The sequence below is a fragment of the Artibeus jamaicensis genome, unplaced genomic scaffold, assembly GCF_021234435.1.
Source record: "Artibeus jamaicensis isolate MK-2021 breed Jamaican fruit bat unplaced genomic scaffold, CSHL_Jam_final contig_426, whole genome shotgun sequence".
Taxonomy (NCBI): Eukaryota; Metazoa; Chordata; class Mammalia; order Chiroptera; family Phyllostomidae; genus Artibeus; species Artibeus jamaicensis.
This window is the reverse complement of record NW_026521826.1, coordinates 3,699,322-3,719,082: the sequence shown is the minus strand read 5'-3', so window position 1 is coordinate 3,719,082 and position 19,761 is coordinate 3,699,322. Positions and strand designations below refer to the sequence as shown.

The 19,761-nt window shown below is 35.4% G+C and overlaps 1 protein-coding gene across 3 annotated transcripts in view; it reads left to right on the top strand.

The window, feature by feature from the left end:
* The window catches only part of UPF2 (UPF2 regulator of nonsense mediated mRNA decay), a 119,872-nt gene that overhangs the window by 67,322 nt on the left and 32,789 nt on the right, over positions 1 to 19,761 (top strand). For all 3 annotated transcript variants that reach the window (XM_053665764.1, XM_053665762.1, XM_053665763.1), the window contains exons 10-12: positions 13,567 to 13,680; positions 15,671 to 15,787; positions 18,822 to 19,007. In XM_053665764.1, the coding sequence (XP_053521739.1) occupies positions 13,567 to 13,680; positions 15,671 to 15,787; positions 18,822 to 19,007 (417 nt within the window). The remainder of the gene's footprint in view (positions 1 to 13,566; positions 13,681 to 15,670; positions 15,788 to 18,821; positions 19,008 to 19,761) is intronic.

Sequence of the window (19,761 nt, the reverse complement as noted above, 5' to 3'; positions counted from 1 at the left end):
ATCTTCATTTCTATGTCTCCACTCCTGATCTAGCTGTCCTTTTAGTTTGCTTTTGTTTTAGGTGTGGTTGTTAATAACTGTGAGTTTGTTGTCCTTTCACTGTTCATGTTTCTTTAACTTCTTTTTCTTAGATAAGTCCCTTTAACATTTCATATAATAAGGGCTTGGTGATGATGAACTCCTTGAATTTGATCTTATCTGAGAAGCACCTTATCTGTCCTTCCATTCTAAATGAAAGTTTTGCTGGATAGAGCAATCTTGGTTGTAGGTCTTTAGATTTCATGACTTGGAATACCTCTTTCCAGCCCCTTCTTGCCTGTAAGGTCTCTTTTGAGAAATCTGCTGACAGTCTGATGGGGACTCCTTTGTAGGTGGTTGTCCCCTTAGCTCTTGCTGCTTCTAGGATTCTCTCCTTCATTTTAATTTTGGCTAATGTAATTATGATGTGTCTTGGTGTGTTTCTTCTTGAGTCCAACTTTTTTGGTACTCTCTGAGCTTCTTGGATTTCTTGGAAGTCTATTTCCTTTGCCAGATTGGGGAAATTTTCTTTTATTATTTGTGCAAATAAGTTTTCCACTGGTGGCTGTGCCTTTCCCCCCTTCTGGTACCCCCTATAATTCGGATATTGGAGCATTTAAAGATGTCCTAGAGGTTCCTAAGACTCTCCTCATTTCTTTGAATTCTTGCTCCTTGACTCTTTTCTGTTTGGCCATTATTTGCTTTCTTCTGGTCCACTCCATTGATTTGAGTCCCAATTTCCTTTTCATCGCTATTGGTTTTCTGTGGAATTCCATTCATTTCCATTAGTTTAGCCTTCATATGTTTCTCTAATTTGTGGCTATAATCAACCAGATCTGTGAGCATCCTGATGACCAGTGTTTTAAATTGTGCGTCTGAGAGTTTTGCTATTTCTTCGTCGCTTAGATTTATCTCTGGGGCTTTGAGGTCTTCTTGCGACATTTTGGTCTGTTCTGGCCCTTTAAGTGAGAGAAGCGGCGCCTTGGAACTCCCAGGTCGCTGGGTTGTGACGCTGTATGTGGAGGCGTGGTCAGAGTGGGGAAATGGCGGCGCCCTCTACCGCCGCTTGCCGCGGGTACGCTGGGCCCCGGTCCAACCGCCCACTCCCTCGCCTGTCCGCTCGTGCTCAAATAGGCGACCGCAGTCAACACGCAGCACCGCCTCCCCACTGTCTCCTCTGCAGTCGCTCACCTGGTGGGTTGCTCAGTCGCTCACTAGGTCCAATCCTGCGTTTGGAACCCGTGCGTCTGGATTCCGCGCCTGGGTCGTCCGACTGAGTCCTCCTGTGCAACCCCTCACCAGATGCCGGTTTCGCCCCTTACCAGTCGGGCTGAAGAATTTGTTGTTTACGGACTTCCGAAAAGTTCAATTTTCCGTGTTCTGGTTGTGTTTTCTGATGCTAATATTTAGTTGTCCCTAAACTTGGTTGTGTGAGAAGGCACGGCACATCCACCTATACCTCCATCTTGGCGGAAGTTCCTCATTGTGGTTTTAATTTGCATTTCTATGATCAGTGATGTTGAGTATCTTTTGATATGTCTGTTGGACATCTTTATGTTCTTTATGTAGAAATGTCTACTCAGGTGCTTTGCCCATATTTTAATTAGGTTGTTTGTTTTTCTGGTGTTGAGTTTTGTAGGTTCTTTATAAATTTTTAATTTTAACCCCGTATCAGACATATGGGCTAATAGGTTCTCCCATTCTGTGGGTTGTCTTTTTATTTTGTTTGTTTTCATTTGCTGTGCAAAACCTTTTTAGTGCGATATACTGCCATTTGTTTATTTCTTTTGTTTCCTTTGCCTGGAGAGATACATCTGATAAAATATTGCTATGAGCTATGTCCAAGATTTTGTTGCCTATGTTTTCTTCTAACAGTTTTATGATGTTGCATCTTAATGTTTAATCTCTACTCCATTGTAAATTTATTCTTGTGTATGATGTAAGAAGGTTTTCTAGTTTCCTTTTCCTGCACATATCTGTCCAATTTTCCCAACACCATTTATTGAATAAACTACCTATAGCCCATTGTATGTGCTTGCTTTCTCTGTTGAATAGTTATCTGCAATAAAGGTGTGAGTTTGTTTCTGGGCTCTCTGTTCTGTCCATTGATCTGTGTGTCCATTTTTATGCCAGTGCCATGCTGTTTTTACTACTGTGACCTTATAGTATAGTTTGATATCAGGTAGTGTGATTCCTCCAACTTTGTTCTTTCTCAGGATCATTGTTGCTATGTGGGGCCTTTTGTGGTTCCATATACATCTTTGAAATATTCTAGTTCTGTAAAATATGTTGTTGGAATTTTGTTAGAAATTGGATGAATCTGTAGATTGCTTTGGGTAGTATGGACATTTCAGTGATGTTAATTCTTCCTATCCATGAACATGGTATGTGCTTCCACTTGTATTTTCTTCAGTATCTTTCTTTTAGTGTCTTACAATTTTCTGAGTATAGGTCTTTTACATCCTTGGTTAGATTTATTAATCCTAGGTATTTCATTCTTTTTCAAGCAATTGTGAATGGAATTGTTTTCTTTATTACCCTTTCTGTGAGTTCATTATTGGCATACAAAAATGTAGCTGATTTCTGTATATTGTGTCCTGCTACTTTGCTGAATTCATTTATCAATTCTGGTAGTTTCTTGGTGGGGTCTCTGGGATTTTCTATGTACAATATCATGTCACCTGCAAATAAAGACAGTTTTACTTCTTCCTTTCCAATTTGGATGCCCTTTATTTTTTCTTGTCTAATTGCGGTGACTAAGACTTACAGTACTGTTTTGAATAAAAGAGGTAAAAACAGGCATCACTGTCTTGGTCCACATCTTAAGGGGAACACTTGTAATTTTTGCCTTTTGAGTATGATGGTGGCAGTTGGTTTGTTACATATGGCCTTTATTATGTTTAGGTACGTTCCCCCTAGCCCCACTTTGCTAAAAGTTTTTATCAAAATTGGGTGTTGGATTTTAGCAAATGCTTTTTCTGCATCTGTTGATATGATCATGTGGGTTTTTTCCTTCATTTTGTTTATGTGGTGAATCTCATTTATTGATTTGTGAATGTTGCACCAACCTCACATTCTGAGAAGATATTCCACTTGATTGTGGTATATGATCTTTTTGATGTATTGCTATATTTGGTTTCCTAATACTTTGTTGAGGACTTTAGCGTCGATGTTCATCAGAGATATTGGCCCATACTTTTCTTTCTTCGTAGTGTCTTTATTTAGTTTTGGAATTAGGATAATGATAGCCTTGTAAAATGAGCTTGGGAGCTTTTCATCCTAATGAAATTTTTGAAATAGTTTGAGAAGGATACGTGTTAGTTCTTTTTGAAATGTTTGGTAAAATTCACCTGTGAGTCCATCTCATCCAGGGTGTTATGTTTTGTTGTGAGTTTTTTTTTTTTATCACTGCTTCAATTTCTCTAGGTGTCATCTATTTAGAGACTCTGATTTTTCTGATTTAGTTTTGAAAGATTGTATGTTTCTAGGAATTTACCTGTTTCATCCAGGTTGTCCCGTTTGTTGGCATATAGTTGTTCATAATATTTTCTTACAGTCCTTTGTATTTGTTTGGTGTTAGTTATTTTTCCTCTTTCATTTATGATGTTACTTATTTGGGCCCTCTTTCTTTTTTTCTTGTTGAGTCTGGGTAAAAATTTGTCAATCTTGTTTAACTTTTTAAAAAAACAGCTCTGGGATTCATTGATCTTTTGTATCATTTTTTAGACTATTTTGTTTATTTCTACTATGATCTTAATTATTTCCTTCTCACTTTGGGCTTTGTTTGTTGTTCTTTTTCAAATTACTCTTAAGTGTAAAGTTAGATTGTTTGTTTGAGCTTTTACTTGTTTTTTTTTTTTTTTTTTTTGAGATAGGCCTATAATGTTATGAATTTCCCTCTTAGGATTGCTTTCCCTTTGTCTCACTGATTTTGGATTGTTCTTTTCTTATTTTCATTTGTTTTAAGGTATTTTTTTTTTTAGTATTTTCTTTATTTTTTTAAAGATTTTATTTATTTATCTTTAGAGGGGAAGGGAAGGAGAGAAGGAGAGAAATATCAATGTATGGTTGCCTCTCATGTGTCCCCCACTGGGAGCTGGCCTGCAACCCAGGCATGTGCCCTGACTGGGAATTGAACTAGTGACCCTTTGCTTCATAGGCCTGTGCTCAATCCACTGAGCTACACCAGCCAGGGCTTAAGGTATCTTTTTATTCCTTCCTTGATCTCTTTGTTGACCCATTCATAGTTTAATAACATATTATTAAGTTTCTATGTCTTTGTGTATTTTTCAGTGTTCTTATGAATGGTTTCTAGTTTCATAGCATTGTAGTCAGAGAAGATGCTTGATACAATTTTAGTCTTACTGAATTTATTGAGACTTCTTGTGTTTTAACATGTGGTCCATCTTAGAATACTTCTATATGCATTTGAAAAGTGTGTGTGTGTGTATTTTTTTTTCAATTTCTTTGGGGTGAAACACTCTGAAGATAACAGTTAAATTCTTGTTGTGTGTGTTGTTAAATCCTTGTTGATTTTCTGCCTAGAAGATCTATCCATTGAGAATCCCTGCTTGTTCTCCATTTATGTGCATCAAGATTTGCTTTACATATTTAGGTGCTCCTGTGTTGGGTGCAGAAATGTTTACTAGGGTTATTTTCTTGTTGGATTGTTCTCTTTATCAGTATGTAGTGTTGTCCTTTGTCTCTTACTATAGCTTTAGTTTTAAACTCTATTCTGTTGGATAAAAGCATTGTTATGCCAGCTTTTTTTCCTTTCCATTTGCATGAAATATCTTTTTCCATCCCTTTACTTTTGGTCTGTGTGTATCTTTCAGTCTGAGGTGGGTCTCTTGGAGACAGCATTTATGTTAGTCTTATTTTCTTATCCATTTAGCTACCTTTTGTCTTTCGGTTGGAGCATTTAAGCCATTTACATTTAAAGTGATTTTTGATAGACACGTTTAGTGCCATTTTATTGTTAGACTTATTTTTTCCGTTCTTTCTCTTTCTTCTTCATAAAGCAAGCCCTTTAACATTTATTGCAGTACTGGTTTGGTATTAACAAACTCTTTTTACTTTTTCTTGTCTGGAAAGCTTATTTTTCCTTCAATTTTAAAGATAGCTTTGTTGTGTAGAGTAGCTTTGGTTGTAGGTCCTTACTATTCATCACCTTGAATATGTCATGCCATTTCCTCTGGCCTGAAATGTTTCTGTTGAGAAATTAGATGATAGTGTAATTGGTGCTCCCTTGTAGGTGATTACCTGCTTTCCTCTTGCAGCTTTTAGGAATCTTTCCTTGTTTTTAAGCCATGTCATTTTAATTATGATGTGTCTTGGTGTAGGCCTCTTTGTGTTCAACTTGTTTGGGACTGTTTGAGCTTTCTGGACTTGTGTGTCTTTTTCCTTCACCAGATTTGGGAAGTTTTTGGACATTATTTCTTCAAATAGGTTTTCAATCCCTTGTTCATTTTCTTTTTCTGGATTCCTGTGATGTGGATGTTGTTACACTTCATGTTGTCACAAAGGTTACTTAAGCTCTCTCATGTAAAAAAATTTGTTTGTTTGTTTTTTTTGTTGTACTCTGCCTGAATGTTTTTTTACTCCTACCTTGTCTTCCAAATCACTGCTGTGATCCTCTCCTTCATCTAACTTACTGTTTATTCCTTCCAGTGTATTATTTATTTCAGATATTTTATTCTTTATTTCTGACTGGTCTTTTTTTATGGTTTCTATGTCTTTTTTCATGCTGTTGAGTATCCTTATGATCATTACTCTAAACACCCTATTTGATAAATTGATTGTCTCAATATTCTCTAGTTGTTCTTCTGTTGAATTCTCTTATTCTTTCATTTGGGTCTTGATTCTTTGTTTTCCGGTTGGGCTGTCACTTTATATTTGTTTCTGTATATTAGGTAGATCTGCAAGACTGGTGGCAGACCTAAGTTGAACTGTGCCTGTGCCTTGACCTAAGCAGCCTGTTTGGAGCAATCTGCAATCCACAGCTTGTGGCTCCCTCTGCAGAGCCCAGGTTTGTGTATAATGAACCAGGCTGTGCAACAAGGCTGGCTTTAATGGCACCGGGCCCTGGAGATCGGCTTTGGCCTGCAGGCTTTCTGTAGCATTCATCAGTGAATGTCTACCAGCTGTATTCCTCCACGGCAGAGCTTAAGCACCACAGGGTGATGCCACTTGGGGGTTATTGCTCTGCTTGAACAAGATGGCTTCAGCAGTATGGGAATGACTCAGCATAGGGATTATGGTGGCTCTTCCTTTAGTTCTCTCCCCTGAGCCAGCAGCTCCAGATTCTCACGTGTCTCTAGTCAATGCTGCCCTCCCTTGTCCGGAGCCCAGGGTAAGTATCTGCAAACAGAATTTTGTGCATTTGTTCTGTAAAAGGCTCTCTGTATCTCCCGCTGTCTCTCCCTGGTGGACAGAAACCCTGCTGTTTTTCACTGCCATATGTTATTTGGTTTCCTGTCTCAATTATGGTGCTGGAGCTGGGGAGCCCAGCTTAGTGTTTAGACCCCACACTCCTCATGGGGAACCCCCTGGCTCCTGAAATATCATTTCAGCACTTCAGCTGCAATCCATGGGAGCCCAGCCAGCCCTCTTGTGCCTCATCTGAACTCCCTACCAGTCATGTTGTGCTGAAGTGGCTTCCTTTGTCTGTAGTTAGAAAACTTATTCCTTCTCTCTCCAGCTAGTGTTCAGTTGGTTATTCAGGATGATTTTTCTATAATTTACTGGTAATTCCAGTTTCGTCCTGGGAGGACTTTAGTGTAGCTTCCAATTATTCCTTTGCCATTTTGGCTCCAAATTTCTCCTAATTCTTACTTATGACTACTATTCTCAATATCCTTTGCTGTTTTTTTCAGCTGAGTTTACTTGCTGGTGTTCCCGACTTTCTTCTTTCACTTGCCTTTTTTACAGAATACATTTTACCCTGGGACTCAGTTAACAGCTGATCCCGGCAGTATCCAATACATATCTCTTGTCTCAACCCCTCTTCTGGTGCTTAGTTAGTTCTCATGTACTTCTAGCTAAATGTTTTCATAAATTCAATTTCTTCCTAAAAATGTCTTTTATTCTTCTCACATCCACTTGTATATCCTCCCTGTATATTTGCAATATATTTTATCTGATCACTTAGAGAAATACCCCTATTTTTTGTCCCTCTGACATTTAGGGCCAGACATTTGATGACCGACCAGTGGTCACCAAATTCTACTGATACTATTTTCTAAATCACCTCCTCAGATCTAGGGTCTTCTCTTCATACCCAGTGCTGTTGCCTTTCATTTTCCGTAGGTTGAATTATGAGGAAGTTTTTGAACCAGGTGTCCCCATCTCTGCTTCTCTCTAGCTCCATCATTGTCACAAGCTGATTTTACTTGTCCTCTGCTTAAGAATCTCACCTGAAAAATAAAGCTGATTAGCAAAACTGTATTAGGCACATATAGTAGTCAAATAAATTATAGTATTATAGTTAAATAACAGATTTACTCATTTGACTAACAGTAGTAAAGCTAATAGAAATGAGAAATCATTCACATATGCTGTGATTGAAATTTGGACAAGAAATTTGGCAGTATGTTCAGTGGCATTCACACATCGGACAGCTTGGAGAATCAGTCCTGACAATCATATATACCCTCAAAGCTTTATTGACATCATGAATTGTAATGGGGGGGGGGGGGGGGAAAATAATCTAAAAGCCCAAGAATGGGTTTAGAAAATGATACAGAGCTTTTGAAAGTGATATTTACCAAAGAGTTTTCATATCATAGAGAAAGTACTTTTAGGAAAAAGCAAACTATAAAATTTTACACATAATAAACTAATGGTTGTGTTAAAATGTCTAAAGAAACGAGTTTTGTATATCAATATGTTAGCAGTGACTGTCTTTGAACAGTGAGAAATATTTTTTTCTTTTCTAGTTTTCTGTGTTCTCCAAATTTGCAGCACAGTCTACCTTTTTGATAATGGAAGGGACAAACTTTTATATAAAGTTAAGCAAATCACCCTCAATGATTGACATTTTTAAAATTAGTGTTCTTTTAGCTTTTTCAGTCAGCCTCTCAGTAAAGTAAATAACTACATATCCCAATATAGGCATATTTATTTATAAATTATATGCCTTTGCAATTGTACCAAATATTTTATGTGCATTCTAAAACACAAAAGTAAATTGAAAAGCATGATATAAAAACAAAAACATAATAGAAGTATAGATGTTACAAGATTTCTTTTTCCCACACCCCAGTAGATGAGAAGAGTCTTTCCCACCCCACTTCAGAGATTAGTGGTCCATAGGATAAAAAGTTATTTTGAAGGAAAATTTATTTATAGAATAAGCGTATAGCCTATAATAAATTTCATGAAAAATTATTTGAATAATTGCAAGAAGAAAGTTTATGTAAAACAAAATGAGCAAATTGTGGAGGACAGAAAGTATAATGTCTACTTGGGTGATGTTTGGAGGTGGGAGGGTTCTTTCTATAGGGGAATAATGAATGATAAACCTCAAATTTTTATTTGTTATATGTTGACATATCCAAAGAGTTCTTATTAATAATGTATATGAACTTAGTTATTCAATCAATCTTCAGTTTTAGTTGTCATTAATAAATGAGCTGTAAGCACCATTTTTGCTAAAAGATTGATTATATAAGTAAACTCTTAAGAGACATTATTGAACTAAAGCATATATAAAAATTATATGTTGTGCCCTGGCTGGCGTGGCTCATGGATTGAGCACCAGCCTGCAAACCAGAGAGCCACCAGTTCGATTCCCAGTCAGGGCACCTGTGTGGGTTACAGGCAGGGTCACCAGTTGGTGGAGTGTGAGAGGCAACTGCACATTAATGTTTCTCTCCCTCTTGTTCTTCCTCCCTTCCCCCTCTGTAAAACTAAGTAAATAAAACTTAAAAGTAATATACATTGTTAATTCATTTGTATTTACTTTTGCAGAAGTGTTTTGACAAACCTATTGAAGAAAAGGAGTCAGTAAATAAAACTGGAAAATACTGAATGAGAAGAATAAATTATTCTTTTTTTAATAAGTTACAGTCTTTTGAAAAGCCTTTTTTTATCTGAAAATGAGGCAGTGAAATAATTGATTTCGAATACTTCATTTAAAAATTCTATAATTTTGTCAAGTTAGTTTGATTGTACCTCCTTATATGCAGTGTTTAAGAGTAATTGTGGATAATACACTGTTACATGTTTGAAAGCTGTAATGCACAGTAATACTTAAAATTGTATGGTACTCCATAACAGTTGTTAAGAGCTCATGGGTCGCTGGACCCATGGGTCGCATCACCCAAGAAAATTTTTAAAAACATGTGTATGTATTCCCCAGCTCTACTCCCCCTAAATATTCAGCTTCAGTACATCGTTTTCAGAATACTTCCTTATATATTGTTTCTACATTACTTTAACTCTATCTAAAGTAGATATCAAAAAATAAGGAGGTGATTTAGAAGATACAAAATATATAAAGTAGAAAGAAGACATAAATTTCAGTAATATTTTATTATATTTTCTTTACCTTTATACCTCTGTAGTTTATATTGTATGTATAATTTTTCATTCCTTATTTCTCATGCAGAAGCATTTTACAGTGTCACTTGAAATACTCCTTAAAAATCATTTTAAAGGTTGTATAATCTTTTGCTCTGTACATTACTTGCTTAGTATCAAGTGAAGTGTAGTTATCATTACCACCACCATCATCAGCATCCTTAGTTGTTTTTTTTAAGCTTTTGCTTTTTTTTTTTTTAAGATTTTATTTATTTACCTTTAGAGGGGAAGGGAAGGAGAGAGGGAGAGAAATGTCGATGTATGGTTGTCTCTCATGTGTCCTCTGCTGGGAACTGGCCTGCGACCCAGGCATGTTCCCTGACTGGGAATCAAACTGCAATCTCTTGGTTTCACAGGCCCATGCTCAATCCACTGAGCTACACCAGCCAGGGCAGCATCCTTATTTTTCTTTTTAATTTACCAGATGAGCCAACAGGTTCACATAATTTACATAAATTGTCCAAATACACGTAACCTCGAAAAATTGTACAGAATGACCATAAGGGCTCGGAAGTCCTAACCATAGGTCTTTCGTTCTTTCGTCACTGCAGTATATATGGAGACATTAAGCATTTTCATTATTTGTTTACTCAGTAAATATTTAGTGTCTGTGTATTCGGGATACTTAGTGTCTGTGTATTTGGGATACAAATATACAAAGGTAGAGTAAATTAATAGTAGCTAATACTTACTGGATTCTCCTAGTCTGGGTAGTTATGGTTTGGTACATGTGCTTTACATGTACCAATTCACTTTAAGACTCACAACACCCCTATGAAGCATGTTACTTTTATTCCATTACACAGATGAAGAAATAGAGGCATAGATTTTAAATAACTGCTAGTAAAATGATAGAACTGGAATTTAAACCCAGCAAATGCGATCCAGGGTCCACATTCTTAATCTATCCTAGCAGTTCACAAACTAAGAAAAATTGATGAGAAGGTTTTTTATATGCAGTGCTTATCAGACAGTTGTGAAAAGGTCTTTATAAAGACTGTACTTTAAATTGCACAGCTAAAGCAGTCAAGTTTAATCAATATAATTTTTTAATATTAGAAACTAAAGTCTAGTTAATTTTATTTTTTCTATTCATCTCTAGTTCCAAAGTTATTTTGAATGCCTAAATGATGTGAGTAAAATAAAGTTCCATAAGTTGAATTTTTGTGATTTTTATTTTTATTTGATGTGGTAGTATTGGAGCTTTAGATTAAATACAGTTACAGTGAGTTCTGATTTTTCTTTTAAATGAGTAAAAATTTTGTTTAAAAATTATGTCCAAAGATCTAAAAAGTCTAAGAACCTACCTCTGCATGCTGTAGAATCTAGGTTCTTAAAAATGAAGATGATAGCCCTCACTAGTGTAGCTCAGTGGGTTGCATGTCATCCCCTAAACCTAAAGGTCACTGGTTCGATTCCTGGTCAGGGCACATGCCTAGGTTGCAGGCCAGGCCCTCAGTTGGGGGTGTGTGAGAAGCAACCACACATTGATGTTTCTCTCCCTCTCTTTTCCTCTCTAAAAATGAGAAAATCTTTTTAAAAGATGGTGATAAATTTCATTTAAGTGTTAGCTGTCTGAATATGTAAAAGTTTAGAGTTTATAATAAATGATTATCATTAATTGTCTAGGCACTGGCCAGGTTAGGAAAGCACATACTAGTGTAGTGGAATTCTCAATAACAGAAGACTGAGATTTCAGTACTGATTCTTGGTCAAGTCATTCGATATGTTTGTGTTTTTTTGTTTTTATCTTAACTATTAAATCAGAATTATAATAGCTCTTCCTTTTAGAATATTATTATGTGGAACAAATAAAGCAGGATAGTATTCGAAAAAGTAAGGAACAACAAACTAGTTGAAGACACCACCATATTATTTTTTTATTCAAATAAAAATCTCAGGACTGAAGTTTGGTTTTCTGATGAAAATGTAATACTGAGGTTGAATCCAATTACGTTTATCTTCAGGTGTCTGTTCACATTGTACTGTTGTAGGATTTTGTTGTATTCAGCAGTTCTTGAAATATGTGCCTGTGTAGGGGGTTATATTTGTAAAGAATTTGAACTTTGGTATAAAACTGTGACCAGCATTAAAAAAGAATAATTATTATATGGGAAATTTAATTATAAAGAATTTATTATAATAAAGCAATAAATAGTTCGTCACTATAATACTCTAATTGAGCCTTAATATTTTTGTTTTAGTGAGTTCTTAACATTCATTATTTTTTACATATATTTTATTGATTATGCTATTACAGTTGTCCCATTTTATTCCCCTTTATTCCCCTCCACCCTGGCCCCACCCAGCATTCCCCCACCTTAGTTCATTTCCATGGGTCATACATATAAGTTCTTTGGCTCCTCCATTTTGTGTACTATTCTTAACTTCCCCCTGTCTATTTTGTACCTACCATTTATGCTACTTATTTCCTGTACTTCCCCCCCATTCTTCTCCCTCCTCCTCTCCACAGATAACCCTCCACATGATTCTCCATTTCTGTGATTCTGTTCCTATTCTAGTTGGTTGTTTAGTTTGTTTTTGTTTTCACCTTTTTTAGAGTCAATTGTTGATAGTTGTAAGTTTGTTGTCCTTTCACTCTTCACAGTTTTGATCATCTTTTTCTTAGATAAGTTGCTTTAATGTTTTATATAATAAGGGCTTGGTGATGATGAACTTCTTGAACTTGACCTTATCTAGGAAGCAATTTATCTTCCCTTCCATTCTAAATGAAAGCTTTGCTGGATAGAGTAATCTTGGATGTAGGTCCTTGCCTTTCATGACTTGGAATACTTCTTTCTAGCCCCTTCTTACCTGCAAGATTTCCTTTGAGAAATCAGCTGATAGTCTTATGGGAACTCCTTTGTAGCTAACTGTCTCCTTTTCTTTTGCTGCTTTTAAGAGTCTCCCCTTATCTTTAATCTTGGGTAATATAATTATGATGTGCCTTGGTGTGTGCTTCCTTGGGTCCAACTTCTTTGGGACTCTTTGCTGTATGTGGGGGAGGGGTCTAGGAGGGCACAGTGCCACTTGCTCAGCTCTTGGCTGGCCTTCAGTCACTTCCTCCACTAGCCACAAACAAATTGGGCCCTTCCATTGCTGATTCCTGGGTGGGTGGGTTTATATGTATGTTCTAGGACCCTGTGGGTCTCTCCAATGAACTCTCCTGTGAGGCTGGGAGTTTCTCCTGCCACCTCAGCTCCCACAGGTGTTTTCAGTCAGAGGCTTTGAGGCTTTATTTCCCAGTGCTGGAACCCTGGGTTGTGCGCTCTGTCTGGTTCCCCAGTTGTTCCTCCTGGTTTATCTGCACACAAATGTGGGACTTTCTGTCCTCCAGTCATTGTCTTGCTGCATGTCCTCTCCATCCCAGCTAGTATGTCTCTGCCCCTCCTGCTGGTCTGGATGAATGTTTCTTCTTTAACTCCTTGACTGTCAGACTTACATACAGTTTGATTTCTGGCAATTCTGTTTATTTTTTGTTTTTAAGTTTTTTGTTGTCCTTCGCTTGTTCAAGGAGGCACAGTGTATCTACCCTATGCCTCCATCTTGGCCTGAAGTCACATTCATTATCTTAAAGCAGCATCTCATAACGTGTGTTTCTTATAATATTAATGTAGTGGGGTGTTAACTAGTCATTGCTAACATTTCAGAAGGGTGATTCATGTTGCCAAATAAATGTGAGAAATATTTTAAGTCAGATAGGTTTCTTATTTTGAGATCCTTTTTAAGTCTGATAAAAAGCATAATCTCCCCAAATTATTTGACCCTGAAATTATTTTGCAAAGCACTTGATAGCACTGATGTACAGAGCTTATTTTGCCTTAACTTAAAACCATTTGAATATAGCAGAAATTATACTGAAATTTATTTAAAATATTTGGAGTTAATTCAATCTTAACAAAATAACAGTTATCACAGAGATTTTAAAATATTAATTATCTAAGCAATGTCTCTTTTAATTTGTAGGTTCGAAAAAAAGACCAGATCAACATTGAAACAAAGAACAAAACTGTTCGTTTTATTGGAGAACTAACTAAGTTTAAGATGTTCACAAAAAATGATACACTACATTGTTTAAAGGTTAGTGCTGAATTATTTGAATTTTCAATTAGGTTTAAAGTTTTATAAAAGTTATAAATGTGAGAAAAATGAAATAATTAAGAAATACTACATTAATCTGAAGAAAGGCAAGGAGGAAGTAAAAAGGAATATTTAATAGATGAGCAAAATAGACAACAAATAATAGGATGGTAGATAGAAAAACACAGCTGTAACAGTTATTGCATGAAATATAAAAGGACAAAACATACCAAATAAAAGCCTACTACTATAAGAGTTGATTAAAACAACACTAATATATGCTGCCTATAAGAGACATGCTCTTAAATATGTATAAAAGTTAGAAAAGCTGAAGTAAAAAGATGGAAATAGTCTATGAAAGGACTGTTCAAAAGATACCTGATTGCATTATTATCAAAGTAGACTTTAAGGCATGAAGCTGCATTAGAAATAAAGAAGGTTAGTTGATAGTGATGAAGAGGTCATTTTAACGGGAAGGTGTTACTTCCTGAATCAGCATGCGTCCAATAATGTAGCTTCAAAATATGTAAATCAAAAACTGACAAGGAGAAGAGAATTGAACAAGTCTACATAGTAATACACTTGAAAACACCTTCTAATAGCTTAAAGAATGGTAAGACAAAATTAGGTATTATATATATAGAATCGAATAACACAGTTAACAATATTGATTTAATCGGCACTATACCCAACTGAATTGAGTCTCTTAAAATATACACAGATCACAGATCACTTATCAAAATCAACCATAAAGAAAGTCTCAGCTAATTAGAGAGGATTGAAATTACTGATCTTTTTTTTCGGTCCACTTTGGAATTTAAACTGGAAATCGGTAACTCATTATATATAATAAAGTTAATACAGCATAGATGGAATAATTCTACATTTAGAATTAATTGGTCATTATTAACAATAATATTGTTTATAAAATTGATTTTTTTGGAATATTACTAGGTATATTATACAAAATGGGTCCCATGGATCCAAATTCATTTGGAAAACCCTGAGTTAAACAAATTTCTTTGATGTATGAGTTATTAAGAGTGTTAAAAATACTAACAGTCCTTATAAACATTCAAGGGGTTGAGTTTCCTAAGTCTACTCGGAGCATCTCAGAACACTACAAAGTACATTTAGGGAAACTGGACACCATTTTAAGAGGGGTTGGGAAAGCTTTCTCAGTGCTGTAATTAAAGGAATAATTTACCATATTAGTATATTTCTTGGGACTAATTATTAAAAATTATATAGGAAGGCTATACATTTCTTTGACAGAAATTGTATTTCTATAAATTGGTTTTCAGGAAATAATCATAAATGTTTGTACAGATTATAGGGATGTTTGTTATATCTTGTTTATAATAGCAGAAATTGTAAATAATTTGAATGTCCAGTAAATAAGAATCAATTAAGATTTAGTATAGTTTATGTTATACAGTACTATGTACCTTTTTAAATCATGCCATAGTATAGATAAGGAAATGGAAAATCACGTTAGCCAAACAAAAATTCCCAAACACCAAGATATTAAATGACATGTTTGAATCTATTTTTGTTTATAAAATATATGCACAGAAAAAGGTCGGGAGGATGAATGCTACTAAAGCGTTACTGTAATGTGTTGTAAACTTCATATAATAATTTTTTTAGTCAGAATTTTAAAAGTAATTCTTACTTAAACCAAAAAAAAAATCATTTAGAAAATGTCAGCTGTGTATGCGATGTGTTTAAATATGTGGCTTTGATATTAGTTTTCATATGTCTGTCTAAAAGCAAAGACACTAAATATATTGAAGTTTTTTGATAAAGTTTTTATGATGAAACACAAAAGATAACCAGCAATGAAGATTGTTGAACTGAAGTAGAATACCTTTTGTTTTTTATACTGACACTTTTAAATTGACATGGATTAGAAGTATACTTATTTTTATTTTCTCTGGTGGGATTGAAGTATTGTCTTTGTGGTTTTTCATCATTATTATTATTACAGATGCTTCTGTCAGACTTTTCCCATCACCATATTGAAATGGCATGTACCTTACTGGAAACATGTGGAAGGTTTCTTTTCAGATCTCCAGAATCTCACTTGAGGACCAGTGTGCTTTTGGTAAGGGCTTGAGAATCCTAGCAAGAGCTTGAGTTTCTTGATTTACTTCAGGGGTTAAAAATATTGACCATTGCCTGTTACTTTGCTTTGCGATATAAATATATAAACATTTGTACCTCAACTAGAACATTTTGTACATGAGAGCTGCCATTCCTGGAGAGTTGTTGGAATTTTTCTCACTTGGTTGCCAGTGAGCTAACAGTAATTATAAAGTAGGATTAAGTTTAACCAAAAATAACTTTTGACAAATGATGCAAATGACAAATAATCTTAATACTATTAGATTGGTGTGCTATAAGCACATAAATTATAAACTTAACATAATAAAATTAAATTTTAAAATTAAAGAACAAAATATAAGCCTAAAAAATTACCTGTGGACAGAAGTTATTTCTTATTTAGAATGCTGAAATGGCCATCTAGTTTATTAAGCAATTAAGTTATTATGCTTATTGATAGTGCCCATGCATTTTGCTGGCAGGTAGCAGGAGTTGGTGTTAATGTTCAAGAGAGCTGTCATTTAGGAATCCCTGGCATACATTATCATTTCACCAGTGTTGCTGTTATAAAAGTCTTGATTCTGTCATACATTATTTTTTTAGAATGCAGTTATGAACCTGAATACTTTGCCTGTGTTACTTAGAAATGAGGAATCATGAGACTTTATATCTCTTAAACAAAAATATTAATGTGAAAAAGAACAATATATTAATGTGAAGGCTGTGGAATGGAATTGATTTTCCAAATTCTCTCTAGATTTATATCATATTAATCATACAATAATTATTCCAAGTTCAAATTTTTACTGTAACAAGGAGAAAATTCTTCCTACTCTTTGGCTTATTCTGGTAAAACTAAATGAGACACTGCATATAAAAATGTATTAGTTGAAACATATATAATGTTATTAACCAGTGCCACCCCGATAAATTTAATTGAAAAATGTAATAGAGGTGCTAAGAAAGCTTAGTTTTTAATACTTTTTATTTATAATGTTGAATCCTCAATACTTATTTTTTGCTAGGGAAAATATTTACTTATTGTGGTGGTATGGATGAATATCAGTCATCGCTGATAACCAAAGTCCTTCCTGCCTAACTGATTTTCTTGGCTCAGTGGACCATTTTCCCTTTTATAGCAAACGAAGCTAGTCGTTGTTATTGATTCTCTTGCTTTTAGGATAGGAGCCTTGTTTATTTACCATTTTGTGAGTCCTGTGTGTCAGGCATGTTACTGCTGGTTAGGAGGAGGAGTACAAAATTGAGATGCTGCCATTCTCCAGGTGGTCCAAATGTAGTGCTAATTCTAGTCCAGTGTTAAGTGTTCTAATATAGTTATACTGAGAATATTATGGGCTCATGAAGAGGGTACCTAAGTCAAACTTATGAATCAGGAAATACCTTGCCTAACAGCTTCATACCGTTCACTGAGTACAAACTCTTATGTCAGACCTTTGGGATATAAAGATGAAAAAGATAGTTCATGCTGTTGTGGATCAAATGAGTCAGAGGAGTAAATAGGCAATTGGAATACATGGTGGTAAATGCAATATAATAATATGGGTAAGCATAGGGTATTATGGACATAGATAGAAGAGGCACTTAATCTTGTCTTGGCATATTAGGATATTTTCCTGGAAAGGTGGTGTTTATTTTAGAGACTAATCTGAGTTTTAAAGGTAGAGAAGAAAGACTCATCGAGTCAAGCAGCTGCAGATATGACTGAAGAGGCAGGCAATGAACTAGATTTATAAAGAGCCCTGAGTGCTATACCAGCAGTTTCCCTCTGCATACTTAAAACCCAAACTTCTTACTATGTCTGCAGAGTCTGCTATTACCTGCCCTTCCTACCTCTTAAATCTCATCTCATGCAATTTCCTGAGGGTACCTCACTGGCCTTTTAGTTTCTGTAACATGTAACTCTTCTCAAAACCTCTGTTCTTGCTGTTGCTTCTGCTGTGAATGCTTTCCCAATGGCTGTTCTCAACCTTTTGTCATCTTTCAGGTCATCTTCTTAGAGAGACCATCCCTAACCCAACCTACCTGAAGTAGGCTCCTTATGACCTCCATCTTAGTGCCTTTTATTTCCCTTCATACCACTGATCACAATTATTATTTAAAACATTGTTAGTTTATTTGTTGACTTGTTTATTCTGTCTCCCTACGCCAGACTATAAGGCTTTATGAAGGTAGGAAACATGTCTGATTGACTGTTGAGTTACAGCACCTAGAATAATGTCTAGCACATAGTAAGTGCCAAGTAAAATGTTTGTTGTATGACTGAATAAATTCAGTAATCTTAATACTTAATATGATACTGTTTTAAGAATCAGGAGTGCTGTTTGAAGATCTTCAGCTACTTGGTGGTTCTCAACTGGCATCTGTTGGGTTGTGCAAAACATCCTATAGTATACAGGAGAGCCCCTGTCCCCCTATGGCAAAGAATTACTCAATTCAAAATGTCAGGTTAAGAAAGCCTAAAGTAGATGATGATTGACTGATGTGTGTTTTTAGGTATCTCTGAGGTGGTGCTGAGGGCTATGGACAAATATAAGACCTTGGGGGCTTTTAGTGTTCTTGTCTATAGACGTATGTCAGATTTTTTTGGTACAGTATTGAATAGCACAGGCTCTGAGAATATATTTGCTCTCAGTTGTATGTGAAACAGGTAGAGCCAGAGTCATCCCTTTATTCATATTTTTGGTCCTAAATTTCAGTCACTCAAATACATGAACCATGTTATGCTTAGAGTTCACGTAGTTTGGCAGAGTTTTCATTAATTTGTAGAAAAGTTATCTGAGTATTTTACTGGACAAGGCCTAAGACCAAGCAGTTGTGAACTAATTTCTTCTAAACTAATGATTAGCGGTATAACAATTCCCGTGCTTGCATACTCTTAGAAATACCTAGTGATTGTTTTTTTCCTTTTCTAGTCCTTTATCTTGAAATCGTATCATTAAGAACTTGAAGTTTTGTTAGGAATAAAGAAACCTTAGAATGAACGTATTTTGACTAATGTAGACTTTTTATTTTAGGAACAAATGATGAGAAAGAAACAAGCAATGCATCTTGATGCCAGATATGTCACAATGGTGGAGAATGCGTACTACTACTGCAATCCACCACCAGCTGAGAAAACGGTGAAAAAGAAACGTCCTCCTCTCCAGGAATATGTCCGGAAACTTTTATACAAGGATCTCTCCAAGGTCACCACTGAGAAGGTAAATCTTTTTTTTTTTTTTAATTTCTTAAAAAAATTTACTGATTTTAGAGAGGGAGGGGGGAGAGACACATGCGTGCACACACACAGAGACATCGGTTTGTTGCTCCACTTACTTATGCATTCATTAGTTGATTCTTGTATGTGCCCCGACTTGGGATGGAAGCAACGGCCTTGGTGTATCAAGGCAATACTCTGATTAACTGAGCAACTGGCCAGGATGAGAAGGTAAATCTTAATGGACTCTGTTCCATAGTGGTCAACTTGAGATTTATGATAGTTATATAATTCAAGCAAATTAATTCTTTTTCATCTTAATGATGATAGTATTGAAAGCAGTGCACTTTCCTTGTAGCCTATACACAAAATTGTTGTAGGTTGGGACATCTATTTCAATTTTTGTAGGTTAGTTTATAAATTACTTTAGTGCCCCATAAAACAGATAAGAAATGCAAATATCTTGCATTATTCACATTTCGTAAGTGGGGGAAAATTGAAGCAGAGCTGTTAAAAGTCCCAGCACTGAAGTTTAGGAGATGGGAAATTAGATCCCAAGTTCCATTATGATTAACTCTATACAAGTCATTCTAGGAAGGAATTCATACAATGTTACTTAATATATGAGACATGTTTTGTTTTCCTTTTATGGTAATTTCTTTAATTAAAATAGTAATTCTTGTACATCAGGTTTTGATGCTGTACAAGTATATATATTTGAAACTATGACTTTGTCTCCAGTATTCTGTAACAAATTT